The sequence below is a fragment of the Staurois parvus genome, unplaced genomic scaffold (genome assembly GCF_062004578.1).
Source record: "Staurois parvus isolate SC_StPar_1 unplaced genomic scaffold, SC_StPar_1.0 ptg000885l, whole genome shotgun sequence".
Taxonomy (NCBI): domain Eukaryota; kingdom Metazoa; phylum Chordata; class Amphibia; order Anura; family Ranidae; genus Staurois; species Staurois parvus.
In genome coordinates, this window is record NW_028318681.1 from 276274 (window position 1) to 304272 (window position 27999).

The window sequence follows — 27999 nt, forward strand, 5'->3', positions numbered from 1 at the left end:
TTCATGTTCTGATTGGACCCATGTGAAATAGGCCTAAAAGGCCATGTTCTGTGTAATGCTGGTAATTTACCCCCCCCCCCCTTTTTTTTTTTTGAGTATCATTTATTATTCTAAATTGTTTCTTTGTGGATTGGAGATTTAGTGTAAGACATGAATTACTAGTTCTTAAAGTGACATTTTACTTGTGTTGCAGCCAAAGCATGGACCTCTGATCATATTTTGTGATCTAATGGGAGTGGATTATGAAGAGATGTCGCACTGGCTCTGCCATCGGAAGCTTGTAACGGCCACTGAGACCTTTATCAAACCACTCAATCGACTGCAATCTACCAATGCTAGAGATGCCCTGTCGAAACATATCTACGCAAACCTCTTTAACTGGATAGTCTGTCATGTCAACAAAGCCCTACTGTCATCTGCCAAACAAAGTTCATTCATCGGAGTCCTTGATATCTATGGGTAAACATAAGTTCCTTAAGAATCTACAGGTTGTTAGGTAGCTGTCTTCTTGTGCTAGTAAGGCTGTATTATTCTGTATTCTAAAGAAGACCATACATACAGCATTTTGTCACTTTTTTCCCCAAATATCGCATGCGGCAATGAAAATGTCAATCTGCTATCCCTTTATGCAGTATTTACCTTTAAAAGCAAAAACGCTCGGTAAGTACCACATACAACAGTGTTAAATTCAATTCGCTAAAGGAAATAAATAAATGAATGCAGTTTTTAACATGTTCCCATAGCTGCAGCTCGCCTGTCATGATATTTACTGGTTGTTGAGGACACCAGCAGCCACCCGCTCCATGACAACCATGTTGTTTACTAGTTGTTAATGACACCAGCTGCTGCCAATGTTAAATTGCCACTAGTTTGCACTACTAAAATACTGCATCACTTCATAAAATAGCTCATGTGGTATTTTTAGTAGCGTTTTATAGTGAATTGCAAAAAAAATAGAAAAATGCTTAGAGGTATTTTACTGCAATTCTTAAAGTGGTAGATACCACTTTGTGAATTGAGACTGTTGTCATTCTAGGATCCCACACAGCTATGGAACACTTTAGACATCTACTTGTACTATCCACTAACAAAACTCATGTCAGTTCCTGACTAACAGAATGCCCCCAACACAGACAGGCAACTTTGTATGTTTTTAGTGTTTTATCAGCAATCGGTCTTTTCACACAGCAGCAGGCTCCTGCAGCAGTGAGAGAGTTCTGAGCATCAGTTGGCTCACATACAGGTATATAATAAAGATGTATGCGAGCGCAAGATCAAAAAAGCAGCTGACATACAAGGTTAACCTCTAGACCTCCAAATAATCCAGTATAATATAAATGCAGCGCTAGAAAATAATGAACAACAATAATGATAAATTGTAAGAAGTGGGCACTTATACAGCGCTATAAAGTGGTATAGTGGTGAATCGTCACGTTAGTGACGTATCAAATAAAATCAATAAATATAAAGTGACTGTAGTGCATAGTAAGTAGAAAATCCAAATCAAGTCCAAATATAATGGTGATCCGTGCTGGTGATCTCTATGGCAAGGGCCAGTAATATGAATGCACTCACCAGAAGTGCAAAAGGTATATATCCACCAGTGGTCATCTGGGTCAAGGCAAGGGCTGCAGGGTCATTAGGCACACAAGGCAACACCACACCCTCAGAGGACACTCTCTGCTCCCAGGGACAGCTCCAGGTAAGCGTTAGACCACCAGATCAGAAGCATCAGAAGTTGGGGGAAATCTCCACCTTAGGGGCTCGCATATAACAAGCCAGAGACAGATAGGTACTGATAGTGTAGTTTTTTATTTAGAATCCAGCAGAGTAGGGAAATGGAAAGCACTCACATGTAAAAAAAAGCACAAGTAAAATGGCCGCCGGCCGTCTGCGGCGTGAGGTCACTCTGGTAGGCTCCTCCCTGATGTGTTTCATGCACCAGCACGTTATCAAAGGGATGAGCCTACCATGAAGACGTCCAAGCTTAAATAGTGCCCCACGCATGCGCGAACAAGCGCCATGATACCGCACAGCGCATGCGCAAGGGGGATGGACCAGAGGGAAGGGCAATACGTCCATATCCCTTTGGTAAGTACAGCCGGTGATGCAAACATTGACCAGTTAGCTATATACAGTTGCAAGAAAAAGTATGTGACCCCCTTGGGATTACATGGAGTTTTGCATGAATTGGGCATAAAATGTGCTCTGAACGTCATCTAAGTCACAACAATAGAAGAACACAGTCTGCTGAACATAATACTACACAAACATTAGATGTTGCCATGGTTTAATTGCACATAACATGTAAACATTCACAGTGCAGGGAGGAAAAAGTATGTGAGGCCCTAGCTTAATGACTTCTCCCAGAGCTAATTGGAGCCAGGAGTGAGCCAACCTTGACTCCAATCAGTGTGATGATATTGGATGTGTTGCTGACAGCTGTCCTGCCCTTAAAAAACACACACCTGTTTTGGGTTTACTGGTTTCAAGAAGCACCGTCTGATGTGAACCATGCCTCGCAGAAAAGAGCTCTCAGAAGACCTACCATCAAGAATTGTTGACTTGCATGAAGCTAGAAAGGGTTACAAAAGTATCTCCAAAAGCCTTGATATTCATGTGTCCACGGTAAGACAGACTGTCTACAAATGGAGAAAGTTTAGCACTGTTGCTACTCTCCCTAGGGGTGGTCGTCCTGTAAAAATGACTGCAAGAGCACAGCGCAGAATGCTGCATGAGGTAAAGAAGAATCCCGGAGTGTCAGCTAAAGACCTACAGAAATCTCTGGCACATGCTAACATTTTTGTTGACACATGTACAATAAGGAAAACATTAAACAAGAATGGAGTACATGGGAGGACACCACGGAGGAAGCCATTGCTGTCCAAAAAGAAGATTGCAGCACGATTGAAGTTTGCAAAAGAGCACCTGGATGTTCCACAGCACTACTGGCAAAATATACTGTGGACAGATGAAACCAAGATTGAGTTGTTTGGGAAGAACACACAACACTATGTGTGGAGAAAAAAAAGGCACAGCACACCAACATCAAAACCTCATCCCCACTGTGAAACATGGCGGAGGGAGCATCATGGTTTGGGGCTGCTTTGCTGCCTCAGGGCCTGGACGGATTGTTGTCATTGATGGGAAAATGAATTCCAGAGTTTATCAAGACATTTTGCAGGAAAACGTACGACCATCTGTCCGCCAACTGAAGCTCCGCAGAGGATGGGTGATGCAACAGGACAATGACCCAAAGCATACAAGTAATTCAACAAAACAATGGCGGCAACAGCACAGAATACACCTTCTGGAGTGGCCCAGTCAGAGTCCTGACCTCAACCTGATTGAAATGCTGTGGCATGACCTTAAGAGAGCGATTCACACCAGACATTCCAAGAATATTGCTACACTGAAACAGTTTTGTGAAGAGGAGTGGTCCAAAATGACTCCAGATCGTTGTGCAGGTCTGATCTGTAACTACAGGAAATGTTTGGTTGAGGTTATTGCTGCCAAAAGAGGGTCAACCAGTTATTAAGTCCAAAGGTTCACATACTTTTTCCTCCCTGCACTGTGAATGTTTACATGTTATGTGCAATTAAACCATGGCAACATCTAATGTTTGTGTAGTATTATGTTCAGCAGACTGTGTTCTTCTATTGTTGTGACTTAGATGACGTTCAGAGCACATTTTATGCCCAATTCATGCAAAACTCCACGGAATCCCAAGGGGTTCACATACTTTTTCTTGCAACTGTATTTAATTAGTATAATAGCACAAACAGAGGAAAGTGCTCGGGGACATAAAAATTGTCAGATAAACAATGAAGACTGACCGCCATATTATTGAAGGCCAATCAAATAGAGGGTCATGCATTTGACTGCTGCCATTTTATTGAAGACCAATAGAGACTGAAACAGTCTCCATATAATTGTGGATTTAACACAGCGGCATTCCTTGTCAGACAAGTAGACGGACTACAAGTCCCAGCTGATATAGCGTGATGAATGGAAAGGTTAATTGATAAAAGCCTACTGGTCAATAGTTACATTACATATATAAGAAATATTTAAAATGAAAACATTTTTTAAAATTGAGTGCTAAGGCATAAGAAAAAACAACAATATAGATATGCAGGTTAAAAAACAATCAGATAATACATGTAATTCCAAATAGATATATAAGACATAGAACTATGACAATAAATCCCTAAAAACACTAGAATTTGTGAGCATGAAGACTAGACCAATATTAATATGAAATATATTAAAAATCTATAAAAAATATAAAAATGCATAAATTGCAACAGAGTATCCATTAAGAAGTAGGGCTAAAAATAAACTAATAAGACATATGAATGATATTGAAACCCTATTCCAATGGATAAAATACAGAAAAATATATAAAATAAATCAAACGTATCCAAACCAAAATCTTAATAAAGATAAGGGACATATACACGCATAGGAATACATATGTATAAACATATATAAAATACACATGTATAAAATAATAAAATATGCAAAGTAAAAGAGGTGTTTGCTAATAAAGGATGGTGAAAGGGTAAAAACACAGATAGGGCCCAGAATAAAAGAGGGAAACTTAGAAGAGGGACAGTATTTAACTATTATCTATAAAACAGTTTGTCTAAATCAATATTAAGGCCATTTAGAGAAAGGGATCTTAATTCGATAAGCCACTTGGTCTCTAATTGTGAGCCCGCCCTCCGTTTATGGCCACCCTTCCATTGCGGTTTGATAAGGTCAATTCCTACAAATTTCAAATTAGTGGGATCTCTACAATGATGATCTCTAAAGTGTTTGGAGAGAGAATGCTCCTTGAAACCCCTCTTGATGTTATAAATGTGCTCCCTCAGCCCATCTCTTATTCTCCTTGTGGTTCTGCCAATGTACTGCTTCTTACATGGACATTCAAGTAAATACACCACATGGGAGAGTCAATATTATAAAATGTACCTGTTATGTTAGATTTAAAATCTGCTATCATTTTCTTATGGGAGCCATTGTACTGACAGGACATACATCTGTTGCATGGAAAAAAAACCTTTTAACCCAAAGGAAAATGATAAACTCTTAGGCGGATCTACCACAATAGGTGCCAACTTATGCTTGAGGGAAGGGGCTTTTCGAAAGGTAATCTCTGGATGGTCAGGCAAAATATCATCTAGGATTGGGTGATTTTTTAGAATTGCCCAATTCTTTTTTTATGATTTTCGCCACCTCTTTATGTTGATATGAAAAATTCGTAATGAAGGGGTAAAAATGTTCTGACCTTATGTTTTTCTCTGACGTGAGCAAATCTGATCTATTTTTAGCTCAAACTTCTTTAATAGTATTATTATTATACAGTATTTATAAAGCGCCAATAGTTCGCTCAGCGCTGTAGATTACAAAGGGGGACAGAACATGTGACAGAACAATACCAATACAATGCAAAACATGAGGGGATTGAGGGCCCTGCTCTTTCGAGCTTACAATCTAGGAGTTATAGCGTCATAACCTTTTTCTAAAAAACAGTTTTTAAGGTCATCTGCTTGACAGTAATAATCATCAATATTTGCACAATTTCTCTGTATCCTGAGGAATTGTCCTTTGGGTATATTATTCAGCCACATAGGATGGTGGCAGCTGTCCGTAGGTAAAAAGCTATTTCTATCTGTGCTTTTAAAATAAGTTTTAGTGATAATATTCGTCTCATTATTGATTAGAGTCAAATCAAGAAAATTAATCTCTATAAGATCATACAGAAAAGTTAATTTAATATTAAAATTTAAAGTTGTATAGATATAAAGGTTTTTCTCTCTCCCAAAGCTCTATAAAGCCTCTGGGTTCCAGGACTCAGAACAGAATGATTTGGGATTCTGAGAAAACAAAAAAATTAGTTTTCTCACATCAGCCATGAACCCTGCAACCCCTCACCCATGACTATGTGAGAAACCTAGGTGGTAAGCACACCCTGTTCACAATCCTGCCAGCAGTGACTCGCAATATATTTGTGATGAGAGTCTAATTTTGGACAAATGTCAGCTTGACTGTTTCAGATGCTTATTAAACATTTATGAGTAATATCTGCTGTTTTCAAGGCAGCCAGTCGGTACTGTCTATACACGTATGCACTCATGTAGCTATTCTGGTACGAAGAGCAGAAGCACAACATGTTATTTTGTGTGTATATATATATATATATATATATATATACACATACACCGATCAGCCATAACATTTAGACAATCCCACCATAACCTGTTGAGAAATGGACACCACTAGACCTATGTAGGCATGCTCTGGTATCTGGTACCAAGCCTTCAGTAGCAAATCTTTTGAGCCCTGTAAGTTGCAAAGTGAAGCCCATCCATGGATTGGACTTGTTTTATGAGCACATTCCACGGATGCTCAATTAAATTGAGATCCGGATAAAAAACTCGGTGTGTTCCTCAAACTATTCTTGAATTCAGCAGACCAGGCCGCCTTCTTCCATTGCTTCATGATTTAGTTCTGATGCTCATTGTAGGTGCTTTTGCCTGTGGGCACAGGTCAGCATGGGAACACTGATCGATCTGCAGCTATACAGCCCTATACACAACAAACTGTCCTTTCTGTCAGAACCAGCATTAACTTTTTCAGGAATTTGATCTACAGTAGCGCTTTTATTGGATCGGACTACAGAGGCCAGCCTTCGTTCCCCATGTGCATCAGTGAGCCTTGGCTGCCCATGACACTGTTGCTGGGTTGCCAGTTTTCCTTCCTTGGACCACTTTTGGTCCATCCTCACCATTCCATACTGGGAAAATCCCACAAGAGCAGGGGTGGACTGTCAACTCATGGGGCCCCCGGGCAATAGGGGATCATGGGGCCCCTGTGTCCTTGCCCAAACTCAAAAAAGCCTATGAAAAAGGTACCAGGGGTATCTCATGGGGCCCCCTACTGACCCCGGGCCCTCGGGCAGTGCCCGAGTTTCCAAGTGGTCAGTCCGCCCCTGCACAAGAGCTTAAGTTCTGGAGGTGTTCTGACCCAGTTGTCTAGCCATTACAATTTTCCCTTGTCATAGTCACTCAAATTCTTGCACATGCACAGCATTTTTTTTCTGCTTTCAACCCACCAACTTCAGGGACAGAATGCTCACTTGCTGCCTAATATATTCCACATGCTTTCGAGGGCCATTGGAACAAGATAATCAAGAGTATTCACTTTACCTGTAAGTGGTCATAAGGTTATGACTGATCGGCGTGTGTGTATATATAGATGGAGAGAGAGTGATTATTACTATTATTTTTTAAGCTGTGTGATTTCTGTATGCAAGTAAAACATTTTTACTCAATTGGTAGGACAGTATTTTGAACATCATTGTTATTAAAGGGCCAGTCTGTTCATGTAGAGTGTTTTCTGAATGGCACCTATGCTGAGCAAGCAATCTCCTGTGTTCACTGTACAGCAAGGCAGCTGCTCTCAACAAGGTGTTTGGAAGTCAGTGGAGATCAATGTAGTACTACTACAGTGTTTTACAGCTTCCAGGGGAATTCCACAGGTATGGCACATACATGCATTGATCCAAGCTGAGCCAATTTTGCCAATTTAAAACTTTGCATACCTAAATTTCATTTTTAACTGATAAATCTTTCTTGTCTTTTCAGTACTGGTTTCCAAACTGAATAATTTCTGGGGTAATGTCTGAAAATCCGCATTAATACATATGTATTGTTTTGTAGGTTTGAAACATTTGAGATAAACAGCTTTGAGCAGTTCTGTATCAACTATGCCAATGAGAAGTTGCAGCAGCAGTTTAATCTGGTGAGTGGTCACTTGTTACATTCTGCTCGTCAAGCATGTAGGCCACCAGTGCTGACCTGTCAGGGCTCAGAATCTCCATATTTGTACCAAGTCAGTGATGCAAAACTCTTGGCAACTAGTATTTTTGCAGGAAAACACAGCAATAGCAGCCAACATGTTTCCTTTGTGCAAACTTTATTTAAAGAGTAACTCCATTTTTGTGTTGGGGAAAAAAATAGTGATTAAAAAAAATATAGCATTTACAATTATAATTTAATGTTATTAAAAGTTCACCTTTCCTTTTTGATCCGCATCATCATCATTTTCTGAAAAATTCAATACAATATGGCCACCTGGTGGCCGCCTGTACAGTTGGTGTACAGATCTTCCCCAGAGATGTCATTTTATGCTTGTGTGATTGGCTCACTAATTTTCCCTGAAATCTACATTAGGATACACATCAGATTTTAGGCATCCTCTGCAACAGACATTTTATTTTTGGTGAAATACTCCCAAAGGGTTAATTCTAGAGGAATGCCGACCTTTTCAAGACTTGTCACTAGAGCTCTGCAAGTACCAGCAGGACTTTTGGTGCGCTTTCAGAAAATGCACCAAAACCACTAATAGAGGTCTATGGCAAAGAGGAGGAAACCCACACAGAAATCATGCATACACTGTTGCACCCACACTGTGTTAAAACCGTGCATCAATGTCTAAGAGCCCTTACGGCGTTGAGTTTTTAGTTGTGTCTGTAGGCGACCATACATGTCCAATTGTAAAATTCCCAAAGCACGCATTCCTGAAGATGGCTGTTCTATATTGTTGGTTGCTAGAGTGAATAAAAAAAAAAAAAAAAAAATGAAGTATGACCTGCCTAAGACATCTACCTTTATGTTGGAGAAATACCTAGAAAGGTGCAAGAGAACATCATCTTAATTATGGCCCGGAGCATGTATTTTATGTTTGTATTATTATTGTAAAGTATTTTGGAAGTTAATTTTGAATGTAGTTTTCACACTTTCACATGAATGCTGTTTTGTATTTTCATTCTTATATTTTATATAGAAATTGTACAGATCTGTACATTCCCCCTCTAGTGGATTTCTGCATATCAGGCAGGGTTTAGCACCCATGTTAAACTGCAAATGAGATAAACATTGACAATCTGGTGGTTTTAGCCAGTGTGAGCAGACAGATAAGATAAGAGAAGTGAAGTCATTGCAGGAATTATTTCCAGCCCCAGTTCACACTGATATGGTGCAGAATTCACAGCAATTCCTGTGTTTCCTGCGCTGCATCTCGGTCGCACTCTGTTCACGTGAACCGCTACGGGTGTCAATGTTAACAACACCCCAAAAACAGTTTGCAGAATTCAGTGCGATTGGCTAATGGGATCGCATGGGTGTGAACACCCAAGCGATCCTATTCCAATGCGGTGCAATTTGAGCCATTCAAAATGAATGGGCTCAAATCGTACTGCAAAGAATCGCATGTGATTTGAACAGAAATTGCTGTCCAAATCACATGCAGTTTCCTGCACTGCATCAGTGTGAACCTAGATTAGTCAGTACATGGATCCCTTTCAGCATTCAAAAATGTATGGCATACTGTGTGTCTCACACTATGTTTCACTTTCTTTATTACTTTTTGCAATTGGTATCTTTGCTATCATTTTTGTTATTGACGATATTTGACACCATACCTGTCATAGGTCTTCTCTGAGTTTTACCCAAAGCCTACACCTGCATTTTGCAGTTTTTACATTCCTTTGAACACATTTTTCTGCTTTGTTTGCAGCATGTGTTTAAGTTGGAACAAGAAGAGTACATGAAAGAACAAATCCCATGGACCTTAATTGACTTTTATGACAACCAGCCCTGCATCAACCTCATAGAAGCCAAAATGGGTATCCTGGACCTACTTGATGAAGAATGTAAGGTAGGAGGGCCATCTGTCTTCAATGTATCACAAGACTAAAAGCAGTATACTGAGAAATCTGATACACATTGCTCTGGAAAGCCAAAGAAGCTTTATCTACAGCTGTCGTGCCAGGGCATGAATCCAAGTTTATCCAAGGCCATTTTGATTTAGTGTTGTATTAATTTGGTCTTTATTCAGCTTTTCCTTTAGAACTGACATTAGTTTTGTAACACAACATACTGAAAAACATATTGATAAAAGCTGATTCTTATGAACGGATTGTTTCAAGGTTCATTACCTCAGTGCAAGTCGTCATATTGCGTAGTATGAACCACTTCTTGATGGCGCATGCACTACGCATACATGTGTCTGGTGCCTGAAGAAGGCTCTGCTTTGCCTTTTACAATGTTCTTATCGGGAGTAGAAATGAGATGCAGGAGAGGCAGCAGACACAACCGCTTGGGGGTTGGGGTCCACCAACTATTTTAAAGTGCTTTATGCAGCTATCATATGTACTTAAATTGGTTGTAAACCTCTGAAATGAACAATGCAATTATTCTATAGTTTGTAGTTGCCTCTTTCTAAAGCACCTAGTGTGATATATGCCTCCTCTCTCATTCTTTTGCTATATGCATGAGTCACTTCTGTCAGTGCTGATGCCAGACAATCCCAGGTGATGGCCCACTTCTCCTCTAGCACCTATCAGGTGATTGATAGCTTCAGCTGTGCATGTTTCCCTATGAGACTGTGTAGAGGGGGTGGTGTCCTTTACCTCCACTCAGGTCTCAGATTACACTCAGCTCCCTGCTCTATGCTGTGTAATGTGTGATAATCAGATCCCTGCCTCCTGCCTTCTGGAGCTGAGAAATGCTGTCTGATTTCTGTACTTTAAATGGCTGTAGAAGAGAGAGAGCTACAGATAAATAGGTACAACCTATGTAGGAGGATTTTTTTCATCTCTGTGTATCACCTGAGGCTAGTTCTTTCATTGGGGCAAATGTTAAAAATGTGGTAATAACGGCTGAAGGTTTTTTTACCTTCATGCATTCAATGCATGAAGGTAAAAGCCTTCTCTGTTCTGTTCCCCCCACAGCCCCCTAATCACCTGAACCCCCTCTCGATCCAGCGATGTGCATGGGACTCTCGGCTGTCCTGAGTCTCTCTCTCCTCATTGGCGGAGACACAGCAGCAGAAGCCATTGGTTCCCACTGCTGCCAATCACAGCTAGTGAGCAAATGAGGAGAGAGCAAGCATGTACAGTTTCCCCTATAGCAAGTGGCTTGCCATTTGGGGCACTGGTCAAGGGAGGGGAGATAGACGCTCCAGCAGGGGACCTGAAAAGAGGAGGATTGGAGCTGCTCTGTGCAAAACCTTTGCCCGGAGCAGATAAGTATGACATGTTTATATTTTTTTTAAGAAAAAAAAAAAACATTTATTGTCACTTTAAACATCAAGTGTTCTTTACATTTTTATTCTGTTTTTTTTGTTTCTGTTTTAATGATTCTTATACATTTGATTTTGCAGATGCCCAAAGGTTCAGATAACACTTGGGCCCAGAAATTATACAATACCCACCTCAAGACCTGTCCGTTGTTTGAAAAACCACGTTTGTCTAACGTAGCTTTTATTATCAAGCACTTTGCAGATAAGGTAAAAATACCTGTGTTTTATGATCCAGTTAGTCCGGGACCTCAGTCCTGTCTAAAATTCAGCCTATACAATTTAATACTTTGTTTTTTGGGCACACCTGGGTGGTTACATATGGTCATTTTCAGTGGTGGACAAAGGGGTCCTGTTCAAGAGCAACCTCCCACCATTCAATTATTGGCCAAGTAAAGTAAATTATTTACTAAGTAACAATTGACATCTAGATAACAATGAGCAGTTTACTAGTCTATGTGATGGTAGGAGAGATCCCAGCACTGTGAGACGGACCCCTAAAACCTAGAGGGCCTCTGTGCAGCTGCACAGTCTTCATAAATTGTATATTTGCCCCTGTTTGTTTTATATATTTTAGGTATGTCCTATAGATATGGTTTGTGCTGTGTCATAGGTACATTTAGAATTGTGACTGTGCACTATATCCATCTGGTTTCATGGTATTTTATATGTGGTACCTGTTACTCAATGGTTCTTTTGCAAGCTCTCTTGAAGGATATAATTCTGGTGGTAGATAAAATGTACTTTGCACTTTGATGACTCCTTATCTTTCCTTTTGCCACCAAAAACAGTCTGCCAAGAGCTTTATTTGGTGGCAAGGTGGATCTGAGTGACAGCTGAGTTGCAAAGTGGTGGCACAGCACCCATTCTGTTCAGTTTTAAAGAGTGATGCTTAAGCGTTGGGTTTGGGGAACATTTGAGATGCACACAGTGTCCTTTTTAAAGTAAAATTCCAAGCCAAACCTAACTAGTCTTAAAAAATGCTCCCTCCCTTCTCCTAACACCTAAATAAATAAATAAAGGCCAGATTTGTGGAGTGCACGACTAATAGTTCTCCTGTGGACAGATTCTCCCACCTGAGCTGTGGATTTCTGCAGCTCCTCCAGAGTTACCATGGGCCTCTTGGCTGCTTCTCTGATTAATGGGATATTTTTTTTAAAACCTAACCCTGCTTTAAACTTCTCCACAACTTTATCCCTGACCTGTCTGGTGTGTTTCTTGGCCTTCATGGTGCTGTTTGTTCACTAATGTTCTCTAACAAACATCTGAGGGCTTCACAGAACAGCTGTATTTATACTGAGATTAAATTACACACAGGTGGTCTCTATTTACTAATTAGGTGACTCCTGAAGGCAATTGTTTCCACTAGATTTTAGTTTGGGGGTGTCAGAGTAAGGGAGCTGAATATAAATGCATGCCACACTTTTCAGATATTTATTTGTAAAAAAATTTGAAAATCACTTATCATTTTCCTTCCACTTCACAATTATATGCCACTTTGTGTTGGTCTATCGCATAAAATCCCAATAAAATACATTTATGTTTTTGGTTGTAATGACAAAATGTGGAAAATTTCAAAGGGTATGAATACTTTTTCAAGGCACTGTATGCTGACTAACCTGTGGGGTTGGGGAAAGGGGGGTGCATTTTTAATACTAGTTGGGTTTTAGCCGGAGTTCTATTTTAACATGAGAAAAACTCTAAGTAAATGCTTTCTTATAAACTGCTTATAACTAAATGTAAAATATAGGAGCTATTAATAGTAAGATAATCTGATCCTTCAAACCAGGCACCCCAAATACTTGTCTGATCAATGGCACCTGCTATGCTTTTGTTCTTCCAACGTTTGACAGTTATGGCATGCAGAGAGACAAGAGAGTCCAACTTTTGTTTTTATACATGGAAAAAATTACATTGTGGAGTTACATTTTGTGGCCACATAAAAAGTATATAGGAAGTGATTTACTAAAACTGGAGCACTCAAAATCTGGTGCAACTTTACATGGCAGCCAATCAGCCTCTAACTTCAGTTTGTTCAATTAAGCTTTGACCGTAAAACTTGGAAGCTGATTGATTTCTATGCAGAGCTGCACCAGATTGTGCACCCTCCAAGTTTAGTCAACCCTCCCTATAGTGTTAGAAATATTCCTTATTGTGTAAAGATTTAACTATATTACTGCCTACTTCAGGTTGAATATCAGTGTGAAGGCTTTCTCGAAAAGAACAAGGATACAGTGTTTGAAGAGCAAGTTAAAGTCTTGAAAGCCAGTAAGGTTGGTGAAGCAGAATTATTATATGTCTTGTTCCAGAAATGGAGGTTTTCATTTTCTAAATCTTCCATGTAGGGTGTATCTTTACTTGACATTACTCATAAGTATTGTACATTCACACAGCCTTTCTTTATCACATGCTAGTTCATCATTAGGAAAGAGATATCATTTACATCATCTCAACCACCCAACTGTGTGTTCCTGTACAGATTAATCTGTGTGAATGTCATTCTGTGGCCTTGATAGTTACCATCATGTGATGTGATGCTTCTCCCTAGAGGCAGAGAAGGCCCTCTTGTGGGCCACATAATCACTTGTAAAATGTGTTGCCTTCACTGACTTTATAATTTAGATAACAGATATGTACAAAACTTTTAAACAATTAAGTAATTATATCAGATTGATTGCTAATAAGACCTCTTTCAAACATCCGGGTAGCTGCGGCTGCTGAATTCCTGCGGCAAAAATCGGTAGATTCTTGCTACTGGAATGACTTGGATATACAGATAACAGTGATCCAGGCTCTGACCTAACCACAGCTATCTGCTCTGCGTGCAGCTATATGAAAATGAATAACCCGGTCATTCCATCAGCAACAATCCACTGATTCTTGCCACAGGAGTGCAGTAGCCACAGCTACCCAGTTGTGTGAAAGATGCCTTTAGTAGTATGCATCAGTTATAAATGAGATGTATTGGTTTGCACTTTGATATGTGACTTTTTTGAATAGCATGAGGAGTTGTAAATATACCAGGTACCTTAGCATGGCCATCGATTTAATATATATTTTTTTTGGGGGGGGGGCTGAATGAAAAAAGGGAGCAGATTCCTCCATCCACACAATGGAGGTGGATAGAGGAATCCTACCCGCTTAGACATTGTTTTCTGAGTGCAGGGACTCTCCGTTGTTAGAATACTTTGATCAGCAGCTGCAGCTGGCTGATTGAGAAAAGTTTTTCAACATTCCTGTACAACAGGGGCGCTCAGCCTTTGGACTGTGGGCAACATATGGCCCTCGGAGCCCTCTGATGTGACCACCGACTGGGAAAGCGCATGCCTGGGGTCGGCAACCTGTTGATCGAGATCTGGGCTTGCCGACTGGCCATCCCAGAGCATCAGAGTACTGGCTGGCTGGCAATGGAGGAAGCAGGCGTCTACGGAGAGAGCAGGAACCGCATAAGCTGATGTGTCCTCTGTAGCGCCAGCTTCTGTTCCAGATGGAGTGATACCAAATGTACTTTGCCTGGGACCTTTTTAGCAGCCTGGAGACACAGAATAATGCCAGCAGAAGCTGGAAGAGGAAAAGAAGGTCAGTGTATTAAACAACACATACACTGTGCTATTGCAATGGACATATTAGCACTTATAAAAGAGTTAAGAACGATTAGGCTCTCACACTGATCCGCCGCTGCAGCACAGTGTACCTGTGAATTTCTGCGGATTAGCTGAATGCAGCAGTTTTGGTGCACTTTCATGAATCCTGGCCATTTATATACGGCCTATTGACTGCAGGTTGTTAATTGACTGTGATTGGTTCACTACCAGTGAATGTTGGTGAAAGTCACCTTCACCACTTCACTTTTGGTGTTATTTTGTAGAACTTATTTTGAAGCTATTATTAGGAACCTTCTATGGGTTTTACTCTCTCCCTGATGTGAATGAACCCAAAAATACTTGCAGCCTTTGTTTCTGGATAGTAAATGCATTATGGTTTTGTAATCATTCATGAAATATCTGTACATTTTGCTAAAGTTTTATTTTTGAACCATCAGCTGATTGCATTGTATTTTCTCCTTTTTTTATTTTTATTCCATGTGTTTGATACACATTCATCAGAAGGTAATCTTTCAGGACATCCTCCTGGGTTAATTGGTTAATTAGTTCCACCGCTATTACTTTAACCTGCTTTACTTTTTTTTTTTTGCTTGGGAAGAGGGTGGCTGCTTGCAGTGGTTTATGAACAGACAGTGTGCCAGTTTCTAGGGGCATGTACACCACACTCGTTAAATTAGTGAAGACACTGAAAGAGCTACATGAGTCCTTTAATTTCCACTTTCCAGCTGAGTTTATATGCTAAGTTTAGTATCTGGGACACAAAGAGAAGACAAGATTCCCATTTGTGTCCTGTCCATGTGTCTCTTAAGAGTAATTAACTACATGCGTATTCTGCTTATCATGAAACGCGTATCAACAATATCATGAAAATTATTGTATTCAGAGAACAGTATGGGGTTAATATATCCAGCATATAGTGTTCAGCATATGACCAGAGGTGTGAAGTGCTGGCTCAAGTCTGATTATTTACAGTAATCTGCTAACCATTTTTATATTCGAAACTAGACCAACTAAACCAAGGTGATTTGTTTTACTTTCTTTGCTTTTTACAATATCTGCATGTGAGTATGCTTCTTCTATGACCTATTTAAGTTCTTCAAAACCTTATAGAAAACAATACTATTATCTTTGTTATGAACTTTTACTAATATTTTTAAAACAAAAGTAGAAAGGTTATTACTAATATGGTGCTAAATTTATATACAATGTTTAATACATCATTTTAAGCATAGTAATTTTTTTCGTTTTGTATATTTTTTTTTAGTTTAAATTGCTTACTGAACTGTTCCACGATGATGAGCAGAGCACAAGCCCCACAACTGTAACATCCTCAGGACGCACGCTGTTATCCCGCACAGGCCTGCGCAAACCAAAGCCTGACCAAACAAGCAGGGAGCATAAGAAAACAGTTGGCCATCAGGTAAACTTAAAAGACCCATCATGCTGTAGTGTGTTTTTGTTTGAAACTGTGTAATTACATTTGAAGAGAGGAGTCACACAGGTGGCTTCGTAGGGTTTTTGTGGCAGTATGCCTGAAGAAGTAGATAATGGGTCAGTGCAGTATGTGGTGCTCAGACACCCCGCCTAAGCTGAGTATTCTATCACTGGTTAGAGTGGAAGAAATGCATAATGCTTCATTCACACTAGCTTTGGCAGCAGGCGTCAGAGAGGCATTTGGGAAGCGTTTTTAACGGTTCTCAAATGCCTATGAAAATTCTGCACATGGCAGCATACAGTGCTGTTCACACTGAAGTGTTAGCATCACGGCAAAACTGATGCCTCGTGTCGAGTCAGGAGAAGTGGAAGCCTCTCATTCAAGTGTATGGTGCCGTTCCACAAACGCTGGCAGACGTGTGCGGTTGCAACGCGGTTGCGAGGCGATTGCAAGTGGTTGCGGAGCGTTAATACCATTTAACTTCATTATAGGTGTTTGTGGTGTGGTTTTAACGCTTGGCAAATGCCTATCTACCGCCTCAAAACCACTCATGGGGCGTTTGGGGAGCTTTAAAAACACTTCCCAAACGCCTGTCTAGCGCCTGTCAAACGATATAGGGGCGTTTGGCAAGAGTTAGAAATAAAGTCAAGTGTGAACAAGCCCTAAGTCTAGCCATACATTATCCACAGGTTACAGGAAAGAAAATGACTCGATTCCCCCATCAACACGGTCAGTGTTGATGGGTGAATCCCTCCTGAAGTACTATTCTGCGGCAGGGAGCCTTTCCCATCAGCAGAATACAATGACCACTGCTGCTGGCAGCTCCTTGTGTAAGGGAACGCTCAACAAAGGTTGTAAATTCTGTGAGCTGTGACATCCATAGGCTTCCATGAACCAGCCATTGTCAGCACTCCCTCCTCTCCCCTGCAGCAGCCACTCACTGACACCGGGGAGCCGGAGCTGCAGGATCATGTGACTGTACCACAGCAAATTAGGTAAGTAAGTGCACAGATCTTGGGTATGCAGGATAAGTAGGAGGAGGCAGAAAGGAAGTTAGTGTTAGCCTTTTCTTCCACTTTAAGTCCTAGTACCCTCTGCATCACATTTGTAATGATGTCAAGGTGCATATTCTTGCAGCACATTTATGCTTGCATCACAGAATGTGAGGCTCACTTTATAAAACAACCCATTCAGTTAAAAATAAAAATGAAAGGCAAAACATTTGTGTGTTGATTTAAAAAACATGCATTTATTTTTTCACCTGTTTTTATTAGTTATCACATACCCTTTAAGCTCCTTATGTAGCTGAGAACAGAGAGCTGTGGAGGAGAAACAGCAGCATACTGAACTTCTCAGTCAGTGGCTGTGCAGAGGGGTTGTGTCAACAGAAGTCTGATCATTGGAGGAGAGCACATTAAGTTCCCAGCACAGTTAGAAAACTGACCACGGTGTGTTCACCTGCCTAGTGTAGGCAGTTTTTAATAGGAAATCAGAGGGACACCAGGGATTTTACACAAAGGAAGCAATACAAAAAGACCAGGATACCTTTTAATAGAAGTACATGGTACAAGAGGCACATATCAGGAATGTGAAATGTTGGGTTTTGCATACTCTTTAAATTATTTGTTTTTATTTTTTTTCAAACAAAAGGCCCACAAATTACATCCATGCAATTTTTTTTTACTGGCACATTATATGTACAGTTGTAATGCATGGTATTGGTGACATGTTCACTTTTTTGTGCAACACTGAAGGCATACTATTTAAACATGCAGTGTTTTTTTTTTTGTTTTTTTTTTAAAGTGTGCACGGTGGACTTTTCAAAGTGACCACGCCACACATGAAAGGACATCCATCCTACCATCCTATCATTTTACTGGAGAGCTACAGGATGTAGTGCTTGTACACAGTGTGCCTGTACTCCAGTGTTCAGACTGCTGACCCAAAAAACAGGGCCCCTGCACAGCTCTTCACTTAGAAAATCAGTGTACTGCTATTTGCTGCCCACCTGTGCTTTGGTATACAATATATATATATATATATATATATATATATATATATATATACACACACTATATTGGGACGCCTGCCTTTACATTCACATGAACTTTAATGGCATCCCAGTCTTAGTCCGTATGGTTCAATATTGAGTTGGCCCGCCCTTTGCCGCTATAACAGCTTCAACTCTTCAGGGAAGGCTGTCCACAAGGTTTAGGAGTGTGTCTATGGGAATGTTTGACCATTCTTCCAGACGTGTATTTGTGAGGTCAGGCACTGATGTCGGACGAGAAGGCCTGGCTCACAGTCTGTGCTCTATCGGGTTGAGGTCAGGATTCCGTGCAGGCCAGTCAAGTTCCTCCACCCCAAACTCACTCATCCATGTCTTTATGGACCTTGCTTTGTGCACTGGTGTACAGTCATGTTGGAACAGGAAGGGACCATCCCCAAACTGTTCCCACTAAGTTGGGTGCATGAAATTGTCCAAAATGTCTTTGTATGCTGACGCCTTAAGAGTTCCCTTCACTGTAACTAAGGGGCCAAGCCCAACCCCTGAAAAACAACCCCACACCATATTCCCCCCTCCATCAAACTTTACACTTGGCACAATGCAGTCAGGCAAGTACTGTTATCCTGGCAACCGCCAAACCCAGACACATCCATTGGATTGCCAGACAGAGAAGCGTGATTCATCACTCCAGAGAACACATCTGCACTGCTCTAGAGTCCAGTAGCGGCGTGCTTTACACCACTACATCCGACGCTTTGCATTGCACTTGGTGTTGTAAGGTTTTAATGCAGCTGCTCAGCAATGGAAACCCATTCCATGAAGCTCTCTACGCACTGTTGTTGTGCTAATCTGAAGGCCACAGTTTTGGAGGTCTTTAGCTATTGACTCTGCAGACAGTTGGTGACTTCTGCGCACTGTGTGCTTCAGCATGTGCTGACCCAACTCTCTCATGTAACGTGGCCTACCACTTGGTGGCTGAGTTGCTATTGTTCCCAGTTGCTTCCACTTTGTTATATTACCACTAACGGTTGACCGTGGAATATTTAGTAGCAAGGAAATGTCACGGATGGGCTTAATGCACAGGTGACAACCTATCACGGTACCACACTTGAATTCACTGAGCTCCTGAGAGCGACCCATTCTTTCACAAATGTTTGTAGAAGCAGTCTGCATGCCTAGGTGCTTGATACATTTGTGGCCATGGAGGTGATTGGAACACCTGAATCTCCTGAATCCAATGATTTGGAGGGGTGTCCCAATACTTTTGGCAATATAGAGTGTGTGTCTATATATATATATATATATATATATATATATGTATATATAAACTTTCTTTGTATATTTTCAACTGAATATGATTTACTATTCATTGTTTTTTTTGAAGATGTATTGTCATATTTCAGTTTAGGAATTCTCTGCACCTGCTTATGGAAACGCTGAATGCTACAACCCCACATTATGTGCGCTGCATCAAGCCAAACGACTTCAAGTATCCATTCACGTATGTAGATCATATGCATGTCTAAAACAGTTTTTGCAGTTGTGACAGTTATTATTTTATTAATTAAAGTGATTGTAAAGGCTTTTTTTATTACCTTAAAATAAAAAGAATGTTATCCTTACCTGTTCTGTGCAATGGTATTTGCACAGATTGGTGTCTTACCTCCTCTTCTGGAGTTCCCCGCTGGCACATTCTCCTCCCTCTTCCAAGTACCCCCTCAGCAAGCTGACTTCTGAGGGGACATTGATTTTGGGGCACTCCCAAGCCTGGCTGTATGTGTCCATAAACACACACAGCATGGCTCGGCCCTGCCCACACTTCCTTCCCACAGAATTTGACTGACAGCAGCCAATGGCTCCTGCTGCTGCCTCTGTATCCTGTGGGTGCAGGAAGAGGGGAGAGAAGAGATGCAGCCGGGCTCAACGCTGGATCGATACAGAGATCAGGTAAGTGTTTGGAGAGGGGGGGAGCACAGTAAGTGAGAGTGTTGGCGCTGCAGACAGGACAGCACTGAATGTGAGGAAGCAGGTAAGTGTGTAGGGATGGGATGTGGGAAAGAGGCAGTGGAGCCAGAATTTTTTCCTTATTGTATAGACTTTAAACAACTTTACCTTTTATTTGACACATTTTGTCTTTCTAGACATCCACAACCTAAGCAACTCACGTAGGTCTGTGGCCCGCTGCCTCTCTGTCCACCTATCAGGATCGTTATCATTTTAGTGAATTGCCTGATTGTTTACCACTATATACTGCAGCACTGAAACTATTCAAGGACATATAGAAAGACTTAACTACTTGAAGACCAAGCATTTTCTTGGACATTTTGTTTACAAGTTTAAATCTGTATTTTTTGCTAGAAAATTACTTATAACCCCCGAACGTTACATATTTTTTTTTTTTTAGCAAAGACCCTAGAGAATGAAATGGCGATCATTGCAATTTTTTGTCACATGGTATTTGCAGTGTTTTTTAAACAGTTTTTGTGGAAAAAATACACTTTAGCGAATAAAATAAAAAAAAAACAAAATATATACACCAATTTTTTTGTAAAATATGAAAGAGGATGTTACAGTGAGAAAAGAGATACTTAACATGTCACGCTTTAAAATTGCGCACGCTTGTGGAATGTTGACAACCTACGGTACTTAAAAATCTCCATAGGCGACACGTTAAAAATTCTCACAGGTTACCTGTTTAGCGTTACAGAGGAGGTCTATCAGTAAAATTATTGCTTTCGCTCTAACGTTTGTGGCGATACCTCACATGTGCATATGGTTACATATGCATTTGCGATTTACGTATGCGTTCACTTCAGCGAGTAAGCACGGTGGGATGGGATCTCTCTAAAAAAAATTTTTTTTTTTTCCTACACTGTCCCTTTAATTTTTTTTTTTTTTTTTTCACTTTTATTCCTATTACAAGGAATGTAAACATCCCTTGTAATAGAAATATGCATGACAGGTCCTCTTTAAGAAGAGATCCGGGGTCAAAAAGACCCCAAACCTCTTCTTTACCTTTAAAAGCAAAAGATCCAAAAACAAATTTTTTTTTTTTTTTGAACTTTTGCTTTAAAAAAAGAAAAATTGTTTACTTCTGCCGCCCACCTGATGTGATGTCATGATGTCACTCAGGTCCTCCATCATGATAGAGGTGATCAAAGACCATAGAGTCTTTCATGGCCTCCATCTTGAAAGGGCTGCACCATCGGATTGTTTCTCGGGACTGGTCGGTGTTGACGGCAGGGGTGGACTGACCATTTGGAAACTCGACACTGCCTGAAGGCCCAGGGTCAGTAGGGGGCCCCATAAGATGCCCCTGGTACCTTTTGCATAGGCTTTTTTTGAGTTTGGGCAAGGACACGGGGCCCCATGATCCCCTATTGTCCATGGGCCCCATGAGTTGTCAGTCCGCCCCTGGTTGACAGTAAGCCTGAGAATCAAAAAGGATCAGCAAAGCCATAAGTAGCAGAAGTCAAGGTGGCTTTGCCTTCTTTTTTTGAAAAATTGCTGACTCTCTAAGAGGGCAGAGCTGCATTTCAGCTAAATGAAGAGGCTTTCTGTATGTATGGGTTTAATAGCATTTATATTTTGTGCAGCTTTAAAGTGATTCTAAAGGCTTTTTTTTTTTTTTTTTGTTACAAAAAAATAACAAACATCTCTACACTTACCTGCTGTGTGCAGTGGTTTTGCACAGACTATCCCAGATCCTCCTCTTCTTGGGTCCCCCGCAGGATCTCCTGACACCTCCCTCCTGTCTGGTGCCCCCACAGCAAGCAGCTTGCTATGGGGGCACCCGCTGCTCTGTGTGCCCATTCATACATGTAGCCATTGCTTGGCCCCATCCCCTCTCTCTTCTCATTGGCTCACTGGCTGTGACTGACAGCAGTGGGAGCCAATGGCTCCCGCTTCTGTCTCAGCCAATAAGAAGAGGGAGTCCCGGGATAGCCAAGACCCCAGTGCACATTGCTGAATTGAGATGGGGCTTAGGTGAGTATTAGGGGGGGGCTGGGGATGCTACATAGAGAAGGTTTGCATGAAAGCAAAAAACCTTGAGCCTGTACAATCAATTTAAAGGTAAACAAGGTTATGTGTGTATTAAATGATGAAAGATCTGCTTCTTTTTTTTAAGTAATGTACTGTACATCTGCGCATGAGTCCTGAGATCTTTATGGTCAAAAGTGGCCCTTGTTTTCTTCTTATTTCTGAAATCATCAGCAGTTTGCCCTCTTTATGAATTATTTCACAGTAAAGGGAAGGATGTAGCAGCTGATTGATGGTTGTAGATGACTAATAAATATGCTTTATGTTTTTCAGTCTGGAGAGAATATTACACTTGAGTATGGTTTCCAGTCTGTTTGCTGACTGTAGATAAGCATACTTTGGGTCTGAAAAAAAGATTACAAAAACTCCCCAGTACTCATTTCACCTAGACAGAACCGAAATATAACTCGTTTCTAGCATTTACATTAACCGCTTAAGGACCGCCCTATAGCAGAAATACTGCTACAGGGTGGCACCTGTGCGCAAAATCATGTATATGTACATGTGATTTTGCATTTCCGGGTAGGGGGAACGCGTGAGCCCTACCTGTGCCGCCATTCACAGCCGTGGATGTCAATCACCGGGTCCCGGACGGTAATTACCAGCTGGTGCCTGGTGATTGCCGACAATCACCAACGAGGAGGAAGACTGTTTTGTTTACAAACAGTCTTCCTCCCTGTCAGCTCCGGCACAGCACAGCCATCCCGACCTGTGTTCTTACAGTAAAGTGTAGCTTGCCATGCAAAATGCTTGCCTTCAAGTCTTTTACAGTGATATTCACTTTGTTGTCCTTTCCGGCACCTCATAGATTTTCCATTGAAAATGTCACTGCCATGCATGCGATGTAGTGATGTCTTTGGTGGAAAGATTGTGTGATGCCAAGTAGAGAGATATTGTGCATATAGGTGAGTGAAAATAGGTAAGTATTTAACCAGGTGGGATGGGGGCATTAGTTAAAGAATACTCTTAGGGCCAGTTCACACTACATGCATTTCAGTTGCTTTTTTTCTGCATCCAAAATGCACAGAAAGTAGGTTTTATGGTTGTCAATGTCATAGTTTACATCATTGCTTGCAGCTCCAGTGTGTTCTGTTTGCAGAAAAAAAAAAATTAGAACATGCTGCATATTTTCTGCAGAGAACGGTACTGGAACACGGTAAAACGCAACAAAAATGCATTTGAATGCACCAAAATGTATAAAAATGTTGACTGATAAGCATAAGCGAGGTCGACATGGGCAAATGACTGAAAGAGACAAAAGGAAAAATGCGCAGATTGTAACTCAGAATAAGAAAACATCTGCTGCAAAAGTGACTGTAGAGTTCAATCTCAGTCTTCACAGGACGGAGATTGAGCTGTGCAGTCACTTTTGCAGCAGTTGTTTTTGTATCATATTTTTGCTTATGTATGTTTTGAAGCCTCACTGCCATGGTAAAGCATTTCAGAAAAGTGTGGTCTTACACTTATGTGAATACCCAAACTGGGTCATGCATAGTAATAAAGAAACTGAGGGCAGGTGTACATGAATGAAGCTGTTCTGCAAACAGTATCTTTATGAAGTGTCTGTGTTGATATGGAGTGTACGCTGAACCCTTAAGATCTAATATGTCTGCACATATTAACTGATTTTGGACATTGATGCGATCTAGTGGATATGACCTATTTTCTGTTTTTAATGTGTGTGCTTTGGGCATTTGTTCTTCTGGTATAGGTTTACTTTATTCTGTGATTGTTCTGGTTCTGTCTTTATAAGGTTTGACTCTAAACGAGCAGTTCAGCAGCTGCGGGCTTGCGGAGTATTAGAAACCATACGGATTAGTGCTGCTGGATTCCCCTCCAGGTAGGCTACTGATATTCTGTTTGTGTTTTTCCTAGACTACAGAGCTGTACCTAGGATGTAACAGAGCCTCTTCCCTACCATTCTAGGTGGACGTACCAAGAATTCTTCAGCCGATATAGGGTGCTGATGAAACAGAAAGACATCCTTAGTGACCGAAGGCAAACCTGCAAGAATGTTTTGGAGAAGCTTATTTTGGTTTGTTTCCATTTGATATTTGAATTCTTTTAATGTAAAATCTAGTTTTTAATACTTTAAAGTTGACCATTAGGGCATTCTAAGATATACATATTATTGTAACATATATATACAGCATCTCACAGAAGTGAGTACACCTCTCACATTTTTGTAAATATTTTATTCTATCTTTTCATGTGATAACACTGAAGAAATGACACTTTGCTACAATGTGACATAGTGAGTGTACAGCTTATATAACTGTAAACCTGTGAATCTCTGGTGAACTCCATGCCCAAGAGGGTTAAGGCAGTGCTGGAAAATAATGGTGGCCATACAAAATATTGACACTTTGGGCCCAATTTGGACATTTTCACTTAGGGGTGTACTCACTTTTGTTGCCAGCGGTTTAGACATTAATGGCTGTGTGTTGAGTTATTTTGAGAGGACAGCAAATATACACTGTTATACAAGCTGTACACTCACTACTTTACATTGTAGCAAAGTGTCATTTCTTCAGTGTTGTCACATGAAAAGATAAAATATTTACAAAAATATGAGGGGTGTACTCACTTCTGTGAGATACTGTATATATTTTCTTTTTTTTTTATAATATATTGTTTTTGCATACAATTAGAGCTGCACATACACCTGCTGACTGTAAACCTGCGGAGAGGGAGAGTGAGCAGAGTGGGCAAAATTGATTGCATAGCAGTGTGTTGCAGATCCTTTGTTTTCCAGTTAGCAAGCTGGTCGGAGAGAACTGACACCACTCATTTACTCTAACAGAGAGAGTGGTGCCCCCCTTCTTCCTGCCTGTAGTATGTCAGAGATACACTGTAGAAGTAATAAAATTGGCTACACAGAATTATGAACCAGTTAATAGATGAGACAGTGTGCATGTATGTTTATACTGGGTTTTATTTGTATGTCTGGGGTTTGGCTGCAAAATATTTGAGATAACTATGCAAAAAATGGCAACCACCCCAACCTATAGCTAGCCTTTAAAGCAAGGTACACATGGAGTGGCAATGCACATCGCAAACAAATGAACAAAACATTTACCAGCACACTTACCAGCCAACCTGGAAAACAAAGAATTGGCCTGACTAAAAATTTATATTAAAAATTGAGGGTTTAGCTTTCACAAATTTGCAAATATAGGCGTGAGACGCAGTGCCCACGACAAGGGATCTTTGTATATACTGCGGTCCTAACTAATATTTGTAGGGCTTCCATAGTTGGAAGCATATAACAATGGATAGGTCAATCTATCCATTGTTATGTGTTCCTACTATGGAGGATCTACAAATTATAGAGTTAGGACCACAGTATATAAAGAGGTCCCTTATGGTGGGCACTGGGGTTTACGCATATATTTGCAAATGTGTGCAAACAAAATCCTCTGGTTTTAACGTAAACTGTTAGACAGGGCAACTGTTTTGCAGGCTGGCTGGTAAGTGTGCTTTCAAATCTTTTGTTTTTTATACAAAATTACCTTACCTTTTTGAGCTTTCAGAAAGTGTACCAAACCCGCAGGATATAATAGAAGTCTATGGCTAAGCACAGCAAACCCATAGGAAAGCTGCAGGTGCACTGCGTTGTGGGTAAAAATGCAGCACATCAGTGTGAAAGCAGCCCTATAGTATTGTGCCCAGTGTATTGCTTCACACTATCCTGAAGATCTCTTCTTTCCTGCTGCTGGCACCACTCTGGAGACTAGCCAGGATAAGAGGTGGAGTGCAGTTGGTATCACTTCACATGGGATAGTAGCCGGCACTACAGAGGAGGCATCGGCTTATGTAGCTCTTGCTCCTTACTACAGCTCCAACTTTACAAGTAGTCCCTCTGCATTGCACTCTGTTTGATGCTCTGGGATTGTGGGTCAGCAAGTCCAGGCCGCGATCTACCAGCCAACTGGGCGCCATCTACTGGCAGGTTGCGATCTTCAGGTTGCTGACCCCCCCCCAGTGTACCTTAGGTTACCTGTATTCATTCTGATATTGATTTAATGAAAGTTTCAAAAATGGTTACTTGGACACTGCTTCTGCTGCATCTTTAATTCTTTCCCTCATCATTGAGATAATGCACAAAACTGAATGCCCTTTTACCCCCCCAGGATCTCTTCATTGTTCCACTAGATGAGGGGCTGATGCAGCAATGCTTTGCTAAGCTTAATAATTGTTCACCACAATGGTAATTTTTTGCGTCTTCCCTGTGTTGATTCAGAACAAAACTTTGGCAGCTCTGAGGGTGAGGTTGCAGTGGATGGCATTAGGGATTTTGTAAAGCGTGATCCAAGGTAAAGTGAAAGATTTAGAGGGGTAGCATGATTTGGAAGGGCTTTGTCATAGTGCCCTCACCGCCCTAGTGATCCCCAGTCTGGAGGGTTTGGGGTAGGTTAGTCCCAGTGGACTATTTCCTTCCTAGGTCCATTCTTGAGGGTCTCCCTCTTGAATTCTTTGGGGGAGTAGTGTCCGCTGTGATGCAGAATTGTCATGTCTCCGATGGTTTATTACTGTCTATGGTGCATAATAAAATTCTTTTGAGGTTAGCCAATTAGGTGTGCAGCCTTGTTTCTTTCCTTTCTTTTGTTTTTGCTAGTTGATTAGGTAGCACCCTTCCAGATACTCTGGTGGCACCTAAATTTTTAGATATCGTGTGTGGACTCCCCAGCTTTTCCCATTCCACCTTTTTCCTGCTTTTTGATAAGATTAATCTGTACCAGAATGACGGGAAGAAAAAAGTGTGGAGAAAGCTTGGAACAGCTCATGATCCAAAGCACACAATGTCATCTGTAAAACATGGTGGAGGCAGTGTGATAGCATGGGCATGCATGGCTTCCAGTGGCACTGGGCCATTGGTATTTATTGATGATGTAACAGAAGACAAAAACAGCCATATGAATTCTGCAGTGTTTAGAGATATACTGTCAGCGCAGATTCAGTCCAATGCAGCAAAGTGATTGGACGACGCTTCACAGTACAGATGGACAATGATCCAAAACGCACTGTAAAAGCAACCCAGGAGCTTTTGAAGGAAAAGAAGTGTACTCTTTTGCAATGGCCGAGTCAGTCACCTGAGCTCAACCCAATTGAGCATGCATTTCACTTGCTGAAGGCAAAACTAAAGGCAGAAAGACTCACAAAGAATAACTGAAGACCACTGCAGTTAGAGCCTGGCAAAACATCCGAAAGGAGGAAACCCAGTCTTTGGTAATGTCCATGGGTTCCAGACTTCAGGCAGTCATTTCCAGTAAAGGATTCTCAACAAAATATTCAAAATAAACATTTTATTTGTGATTATTTTCATTTGTCCAATTACATTTGAGTATATACAGTATATTTCGTATTACTGATAGACCTAGTTGTATTTTCTTACTATGCTTTGTTTCGGGCCATTATAGTATAATGAATACATAAAATCTTTATATCAATAGCACATTTTCTACCTTTAAAATCAGGACCAAGACAAATATCAGTTTGGCAAGACAAAGATTTTTTTCCGTGCTGGACAAGTGGCCTATCTGGAGAAAATAAGAGCAGACAAGCTAAGGGTGGCCTGCATTCGAATCCAGAAAACAATTCGTGGATGGCTATTGAGGAAGAAGTATTTGAGAATGAGAAAGGCAGCTATAAACATTCAAAGATACGTCAGAGGCTACCAGGCGAGATGGTGAGGATATGCATTGTTATTGCTGGCTTAACTGATGAAAATGTCTTCTTTGATGAGTGTACTTCAACGTAAT

The 27999-nt window shown here is 40.8% G+C and overlaps 1 protein-coding gene across 4 annotated transcripts in view; it reads left to right on the top strand.

The window, feature by feature from the left end:
* LOC149442469 (unconventional myosin-Va) overlaps nt 1-27999 on the top strand; it is a 242304-nt gene that overhangs the window by 150798 nt on the left and 63507 nt on the right. For all 4 annotated transcript variants that reach the window (XM_089656073.1, XM_089656074.1, XM_089656075.1 and 1 more), the window contains exons 10-19: nt 194-459; nt 7728-7809; nt 9586-9726; nt 11233-11358; nt 13338-13421; nt 16018-16173; nt 19600-19697; nt 23991-24077; nt 24164-24272; nt 27715-27926. In XM_089656073.1, coding sequence (XP_089512199.1) covers nt 194-459; nt 7728-7809; nt 9586-9726; nt 11233-11358; nt 13338-13421; nt 16018-16173; nt 19600-19697; nt 23991-24077; nt 24164-24272; nt 27715-27926 — 1361 coding nt within the window. The remainder of the gene's footprint in view (nt 1-193; nt 460-7727; nt 7810-9585; nt 9727-11232; nt 11359-13337; nt 13422-16017; nt 16174-19599; nt 19698-23990; nt 24078-24163; nt 24273-27714; nt 27927-27999) is intronic.